This window comes from Megalobrama amblycephala, linkage group LG16 (assembly GCF_018812025.1).
Source record: "Megalobrama amblycephala isolate DHTTF-2021 linkage group LG16, ASM1881202v1, whole genome shotgun sequence".
Classification (NCBI taxonomy): Eukaryota; Metazoa; Chordata; class Actinopteri; order Cypriniformes; family Xenocyprididae; genus Megalobrama; species Megalobrama amblycephala.
The window spans coordinates 21,831,256-21,839,650 of NC_063059.1; the positions used below are offsets into that span (position 1 = coordinate 21,831,256).

The following is an 8,395-nucleotide window of genomic DNA, read 5'->3' on the forward strand; positions in this document are numbered from 1 at the left end:
AACTGTTTGTTTGAATAAGTACAGCGTTTTCTTCACTCAAAAAACTCTCTCTATAAAAACTAGTGTTTGAGGAGCGGAGAGAGTGTCTTAGTCTAGCATTTGTCATCGAGTCATAGTCAATAATGTCTGAAATAGTCTGTGCGTAGCAGCTTATTCTTTAATAGCATGAGATTTTAGGCCAAATGTCAGAAAACAACAACAACTGGAGTGTCCGCATAGCTACAGTAAACTTTATAATAAGATGATGGAAACGGTAATGCGCCTCAGATACGGCTTTAATGACTGGACTTATAGCCCTCTCTAGACTTAATCTTGCTGGTCAAATTCGACCTCATAACTCCATTTGAGCTTCATTTTGGTCAAATGTTAATAATAGTGACGTGCAAGTGTCTGACCATATATAAATTCATATGTTCATGAATGGAGGTTATTTGCTGTTTTGTAACTTTGAACTTGAAACTGCGCTGCGTTTTTCTTTTCTGATAATTTGGCGTACAGTTTTCATGAAGGCTTGGACATTTCTGGCCTCATCATGCACTTTAGACAGAAGCAATGATTATGAGATCCATTTGCCTTGAGAAGTGACGCTTTTGCTCAATTATGAATAGGCCTAATAAAGATTTTGGACCACGGATTATAATAATAAAAATAATAGGAAGAATAATTGTTCAGAAAGAATAAATCTAACATGTATTAAAGAAAACGTCAAAATTAAGTTAGTAACTTCAATAAATTTTCAGATTCAATGCGCGCTCACGCGCTCTGCTCACACACGTGACTTTGAAGTGATTCAAATTTTAGTTGCTATAGGGACGCGAGTTATGAATTCTGACTGTATACAAACTCGAACCGATCGCTGTTTGTTGACTGAGAGACGAGGCGAATTCAGAGACTTTTGCAGAGCATTTTCAGTGCGGATTTTGAAGCTGTTTGGAGGATTTCAAGGAGACTTTTATTCTAGAAGGAGATCGGAGGATACATAGTTTTATTTTTTGAAGAGTTCATATTATTTCTAAGGACAGTTTTATTTTATTGTTCTTTTCTTATTAGAAGGAGTTTGGTGTTTCATTTACGTTATTTTTTCTTTTCTTTTATTATTTTTTTTTTCTTTTTCTTTTCTTTTCTGAGAAGAGTTGTGTTTTATTCTCTTTTTTATATTTTATTTTGTATTGTTTTTATTGCAGTTTGGAGGAGGATGTCGAAGGCTCACAGGGGTGGAAGAGGAGGTGAGTGCCTTTAGTTTTTCATTTCTTTATGGTATGATGTTGTACAATGATTGACTTAATGTGAAAGTGTGAGGGAACCCATTTGATCCCACAATTTTCCCAGCTAACATTAGGTGATCACATGTATTTGATTCCATGCATATGAAATAAACTTTTCAATTTGAGTAAATATAGTACCAGTTTGTAATTGACCACTGACATTGATTATTGATTATTATTAAAACATTACTAACTATGTGATGTCTGAAATATTCCAGCCTCCAGATCCAGGAGAGCTTCTTCCTCTCAGACGGCCGGTCAGGAGGTTTGGAGACCCGGTTCTGATGACCGCCATCAGGATCCGCTGCCAGACCCGACCCAGACACTGAGCCAGGAGCTACCTGGATATTTAACTCCTCTGCCCTCGGAGTCTGTTTTTGTGTCCACAGGTCAGGATCACTGGAGGAGGAAGTGGCAGAGCGGCAGCCAGCAGAGCCCAGATGACGGACGTCCATCCACTCCATTTAAAAGACCTGCTACATGGTCTCACAGAGGTCAGAATAAGCTTTTATTAAAGGAGTTGTGGCTCAGTTAATACATTGATTACTGATATTATTAAATAACTGTTTTGGATGTTTGAAATATTCCAGATTCCTCAGCGGGCAGCAGAGGCACGTACAGCGTCTGTTGGAGGAGGAGCGGTGATGGATCGGAGAGCCCAAACGAACAGGGCAGTTGTGGCAAACGCTGTTTGTCCAGGTGCGACAGCCTCGAAGAGTGGATGAACCCTCCGCTGCCAGGTCAAGTTCCTGTCGAGCCAACAGTGACTTTAGAGAGTTGGAGACAGCAGAGGCTTGCCATGGAGTCTCCTCCTGTGAAGAAGAGCTCAACAGGTGAGACTGAAATGAGGCTGGGCCGTGTAAAGTGTACAGATCAATGGTACTTGTGCTGTCTGACACACACCCGAAACACCCGCTTCTCACGCAGCATACGATCCTGAAAACAATTCTGTTTTAAGACTTATTGCACATGAATTGTCAAATACACACAAAGTTGTCAAAATGGCTGTCATGGCAAGTATTGCAGAATTGGTTATGTCATTAATAAGATTTAATAAAAATCAATGTTTATTTAAATATATATATATATATATATATATTAAACATATTTTAAGATGTGGCTCATGATCTTTGCCATAACTAGAACTGTGCCACATGTGCCAGAGTTGGCCAAATGAAGCCTGAATGTGTCCTCTTTTTAATGAAAGATCAGATAAATTAAGAAAAATATAGTGATAATTGTGAAATAAAATGACTATTAATATTGTAAAATATGTTTTTGGGACATTTATGCAGGCATTAAGCAGAAGTCAATATAGGAAATATTTCCATTACTTTAGATTTGCAACATTACAGCTAAAAATATCACAGTAAAATATAAGTTATGTCATTCTATCATTGCTTAATTTGAGGTCAGAGATGTTTCTAATAATTGTTTTCCATTATTTTTCTTTTATTTCAGAAAAACCTACAGAAAGGAGGAAGAGGAAAGGATTTCGATCTTTCTTGAAGATGCTGTGGAAGGCCATGAAGAGTCCTTTCAGCTGCTGTTGCCACAGTAGTGCTGGGGATGTTGTGGAGCCTTTTGTCCCTCCAGCAGATCTGGAGTCGTCACCTGATCCTGAGCCGTCACCTGATCACTCCAGAGTCAAGACAAAGAAAGGTAAATCGCCAGTCATTTTTTTCCAACATTATTTTAAACAATATTGTTGTCTTGTTTTCAGAGAATATTAATATTATTTTCTCGCCACAAGCAGAACTGATATTTTCAATACAAAACAATTTTCTAGCAAGCTCATATTTTTCTGTTTGTTTTCAGAGTCCTTTGAGTCTCTCTTTAACGTGGGAGAGATGATTGGATCCGGAGGATTTGGCAGGGTGTACGAGGGGAGACACAAATTTGATGGCAAAAAGGTAAATCTTAGTGAATTGTACAAACATTTTGCTCTTGCATGCATCAAAACATATTGAAGACATTTAACAGATGGTTTAATACTTGGTGCAAGGTCAGCTGCTTGAATACTTTTACCGTTAATGAAATTATTTGTTTTCAGGTTGCCATCAAGCGGATTCGCAAGACTGACAACAACCGTTATCTTGATATTGTAAGTTGGCCGAAACCTGAATGTGTGTTTAGTTGTTTAAGTGCTGATTTCTGTAGTTTATACACCTGTAGGAAGCATTAAGTGTAAATATAATAGACAAATAAGCCTAGAAACACCAAATAACTTTGAGCTGAAAAGGCTCTGTTGAACACATCTACAAAGATCAAAGAAAAGTACATTTAAAAAAATGTTTTCTTCAGATTTTTACCCAACTAACCTTCTGTCGACTACTTTTCTCTAGCCTGGGCATCCCGAACCTCTCGTTACAGAAGTGGCGCTGCTGCTGATGATGAGGCGAGAACCCATCAGCCCCTACGTCATACAACTATACAATTGGTTTGAACATCCTCGAAAGTTCACTCTGGTTATGGAGTTCCCTGAACCCTGCGAGAGCTTGCTGGACTTCATCATTCGTCATCCTCAACTGGACGAAACAACAGCACGGGTCATCATGCGACAGGCTGTGCTGGCAGTACAACACTGCATTGAGCGTGGCGTTTTTCATAATGATGTTCATGTGCAGAACTTCCTGTTGAAGAAGAACACGTTCGAGCTCAAGCTGATAGACTTTGGCTGCGGTCAGCTGTTTAGTAGCGATGGCTACGAGAGCAACGTATACCTCGGTGAGCATTTTGAGAGTGTGGAAACCTGAATGTAGAGACTTACTGATTATTTGACGCTTTTAAAAAAATTCTCAACAATGTGCAAATGTCTGCTCACAGGATTACCGGATTACTGCCCACCTGAAGTCCTCACAGAACCGAGATTCCACGCCGTCGCAGCGAACGTCTGGGCTCTAGGAGTGTTGTTGTACGAGATGGTGAACACGTGTTCTCCTTTTAGGGATGGAATGGGAATCGTACAAGCTAAAGTTACATTTCGGAACTCCAACTTATCCAAAGGTGAGTGAAGAATATTGATAACATTGATCAACGTAAAGCAAAGGCTCTGCACAGAAACTGTTAAAGGTGAAGTATGTAAGATTTTTTCATATATAGCTCAATGTATAGCGAGAGTTTGGGGCGTGGCTACTGTAGCAGGCGGAGTCATGGGAAAATAAATTCAGCTTTAGTTACAGCAGTGAAAGCCAAAACTCGCTGCATTTATAGCATCAAAGATTAAACGGGTCAAAGCGAACAGAGTATTTGTGATTCTACAAAGCAGCTTCAGTATCATACAGCATCTTCATGCACCCGATATATTTTCATAAAGACAAATGCAACACAGCTAAAAGTATTCCTAATATGTTGGACCTGAAACATGCCTTCACGAGAACCGGTAAGAGCTGTTTAATCTGTGGAAGACGCGATGCGCGAAAGGGACGTTTGCAAGGGTTTACGAAAATATGCTTTATTTTGTAATTCCGCTGTAGGTGCCACTAGTGTCGCAGGAACTACATACTTCACTTTTACAGTAAAGATAAGGAACATTTTACATGATATTAATCATGTTGTAGGTGCTGTTTTCATAGATGCCAAGTCACATGGTCATGACTAACCAGCTCTCTCTCCTTATTAAAATTTGTACAGAATGCAGAGATCTGATTAGCCAGTGCCTAACCCGGGATCCAACTAAACGGCCGACATTAGAGCAGATGTTACAAGATAAGTGGATTAGAAATGATCTAGATTGGAGAAGCTCAGGAGATTCACCCCATCAGTGATTTCAGGTGTGAGGAAGTGTAACAGACAGAGTAGGATTATTATCATTTGTCTTCAATTCTGGATGATTTGTAGTGAGATTGTAATTTGTGTTCATTGTAATGTTCTTGTTATAGTCCAGTCGAGTCACCTTCGTTATATGACGCTTTATACAATACAGATTGTTTCAAAGCGGCTTCAAACAGGAAAATAACAGAATCAGTGATGCAAACAGAATTCAGTTCTGTTATAAATTAGCTCTAAAAACATTCATGAGTTGACTTGTTCATATAATCTTTGTACTGGATAGGAAATAACATGCTTGCTGTCCTTGGTGGAGGACTTGAGCTCGAGACTTGACCCGAAGCCTGAAGACCAACCCCAACCTGACAGGAACTCCAGCCGCCACACCAGAGATCAGAGCCTGTCCACGTCTGAGCGAGAACAGAGAGACCGCGAGACATCAGTTCATCACAGACACATTTGCTTTGTTTTTAAGTCAAGACATCTTTATTTATTTAGCACTTTTTTATATGACCAATCTGTATATATGTATATATATATAATCTGTATATGATCCCTTTGAATAAATGCTTTCAATAATTACAAAAGGAGAAACGCTTTTAAACAGTCTGCTCTATTTAAACAGGTGCACCATTCCTTTAAGATCAGTTTCAGTACTAGCACTTAACATTGATTCATTACATTTCATTTCTGCACACAATGCTAATGTAAGGGGGACACTTTATTTCGGTGGTTCACTTTAGACACATCCATACTAACATCTTTATAACTATAAATAACTTTGCAACTACATGTCAACTAACTCTCAGGGTTTTGTTTAATATCTGCTAACACTTTATTTTGATGGTTCCTCAACATTCCTCTGACTATAAGAAGCTTCGCGACTATTTTTCTGTCAACTTATTCGCGCGGCAAATCTTTATAAATTGTCTTTGAACTTGGTTTTCTCGGTTACTCTGTATATTTCTTTGGCATCTCAGTCAAAGAATAATTAGCTGGTGAAGTTGATTTACTTGTTGTAGAGTTAATGAAAGCTATCATGAGCATTGTGATATTTAAAGCAGATGTCAGGAGACCTGGAAATACGTAAATATGTAAGAGATCGCTGTGGAAATACAAACCGGAAGATGCCCTTTGCCCATTTATTTTAGCAATGTTTAATGAATCTATAAAGAATGGCATTTTACCTCCATCTCTTAGACAGGGTGTAATTACCTTAATACCGAAGCCAAATAAGGATACTCTATCTCTAGATGGGTGGAGACCTATAACATTATTAAACACTGATGCCAAACTGTTTTCTCTTATTTTTGCCAGCAGCAGGCTGAAATTAGGTTTGGATTCCAATTGATCAGTCTCAGTCAGGTTGAAAGGGAGGCATATATGCAACAATATTGGTCTTATTCTTGATTTTATTGATTACAGTCACCTTCTTCATGATGTCAACCTAATACTATTTATTGACTTTAATAAAGCCTTTGATACAGTGGAGCACAAATTCATGTTTGCAACATTAGAATACTTTAAATTTTTTAGAAAGGCAATCACAACCCTGTACACAGAATGTAGCAGCTCTGTTAAAATGATTAATGGGACTTCTGGTAGGTTTTTTCTCTCTAGGGGCATTAGACAGGGCTGTCCAATCTCTCCGTTTCTTTTTCTGCTCATCACACAGGTTCTTTCTTGTTACGTAAATATGAATTTCTTTCAAGATTTTTGGGAATGAATTAAAAATTTGTCAGAGATTTCTATCTCTATTCAGAAATCAGGGTACTTGGTGTAACACTGTAGGGAGTACAGTCTCTAAATATTTGTTTTTAGATCAACTTGATTTAATTAATGATAAATGCAGTAACCAATCGATTAGATCTCTTTTTGTTAATATCTCTTCTCCTCCATCTAAATTTGTTTGGATTAATGTTTCCTTCATTTGAGTGGGAAAAGTTTTGGGGAGTTCTTAGTCGGTATTGTGTAACCAATAAAACCAAAGAAGTGTCATTTAAAATTGCTCACAGAATATATCCTGTGAAAGAACCATTAGAGCGTTTTAATCTGGATATTGATTACAATTGCTCTTTTTGTAATTGTGAAAGAGAGTCTATTGTGCATTTCTTTTTTGAATGTGCCTGTTCATCTTTCTTTTGGTATGAGATGTCACAATTTCTAAGTGTTAAAATGAATTGCAACCTAGTCTTAAATTTGTCCTCTGTTTTACTTCATTCACATGAATATGACTTTTCCAAAAGTATAATATATATACTGTCGATTTGTTTTTGTTATTGGGAACATTTTTCATTCATCAGTCTCACGCGCTCTGACTTTTGTTGTTCTCCAGCCATATGGAGTTTTTTTGACCCAGTTTCTCTTCAGTCCTTCAGAGAAATTATCTATCATTTGAAACCTATACCTTTTGTCCTAATGATATTCTCCCTCCTTGTTTATTTAAACAAATTTTCGATATAGTTGGGCCATGTCTTGTGTCTTTTCTGAACAAATGCTTATGTTCAGGGACTATCCCTGATAGCCTTAAAGAAGCTACTGTCACACCTCTTCTCAAGAAACCTTCACTTGATGATAGTGATTTCAATGATTTTCAACCTATCTCGACTCTTCCTTTTCTTACTAAAGCTTTAGAAAAAACTGTTTTTATTCAGCTGCAGTCTTTTCTTAGCTCTAATCACATTTTTGAAACTTTCCAATCTGGTTTTAAGCCTTTACACAGCACAGAGTCGGCTTCATTACGGGTTTTTAATGATATACTGTTAGCGACTGACTCTGGTGAATCTGTGATCTTGATACTCTTAGACCTAACCTCGGCTTTTGATACAGTTGATCATAATATTCTCCTGTCCCGTCTGGAAAGTTCTGTGGGCATTCAGGGAACTGTCCTCAGTTGGTTTAAATCTTATTTGATGAATAGAAGCTTCTCTGTTAGATTAGGTAACTTCTCTTCATCACCTACTCAACTCTCTTGTGGAGTACCGCAGGGTTCAATTCTTGCACCTATTCTGTTTTCTCTTCCTCTGGGCTCCATCTTCAGAAAACATGGTGTATCATTTCACTGCTATGCAGATGATACCCAAATCTATTTACCCCTGAAACGTAACTCAAATGCTGCTCTGAAATCTCTTTTTGTATGCCTAGATGAAGTGAAATTGTGGTTCTCTCAAAATGTTTTGTTTGTGAATGAATCTAAAACCGAGGTTATAGTCTTTGGCCCCCACCATAGCTCTGGGATCAAAAACATCGACCTGGACTACCTTACTCCTTTTGCCTCATCCTGCATTAAAAACTTAGGTGTTTTTTGGGACCAGAACCTCACATTTGAAAAACAAATAAACTCTGTAATTAGTTCTTGTTTT

General features: G+C 37.9%; 1 protein-coding gene across 3 annotated transcripts; it reads left to right on the forward strand.

Moving 5' to 3' along the window:
* The first annotated feature begins 803 nt into the window (after positions 1-803).
* On the forward strand, positions 804-5,623 carry LOC125249337 (serine/threonine-protein kinase pim-2-like). Of its 3 annotated transcripts, none has more exons than XM_048161615.1 (10): positions 804-1,226; positions 1,484-1,759; positions 1,856-2,098; positions 2,727-2,927; positions 3,084-3,178; positions 3,319-3,369; positions 3,611-3,992; positions 4,092-4,271; positions 4,899-5,038; positions 5,320-5,623. In XM_048161615.1, the coding sequence occupies exons 1-9, from the start codon at positions 1,196-1,198 to the stop codon at positions 5,030-5,032; spliced, it is 1,593 nt and encodes a 530-aa protein (XP_048017572.1). In that variant the 5' UTR covers positions 804-1,195; the 3' UTR covers positions 5,033-5,038; positions 5,320-5,623. The 3 variants fall into 3 exon arrangements, with proteins under 3 accessions (XP_048017572.1, XP_048017571.1, XP_048017573.1); XM_048161614.1 differs by having other exon boundaries at positions 4,899-5,012; XM_048161616.1 differs by lacking the exon at positions 4,899-5,038.
* The last annotated feature ends 2,772 nt before the right edge of the window (positions 5,624-8,395 follow it).

Coding starts and splice junctions, on each gene's coding strand:
- LOC125249337 (XM_048161614.1), top strand. CDS start 1,196: ATGTCGAAGGCTCACAGGGGTGGAAGAGGAG. Junction 3,370..3,610: donor ACAACCGTTATCTTGATATT/GTAAGTTGGCCG, acceptor ACTTTTCTCTAG/CCTGGGCATCCCGAACCTCT. Junction 3,993..4,091: donor CGAGAGCAACGTATACCTCG/GTGAGCATTTTG, acceptor GTCTGCTCACAG/GATTACCGGATTACTGCCCA.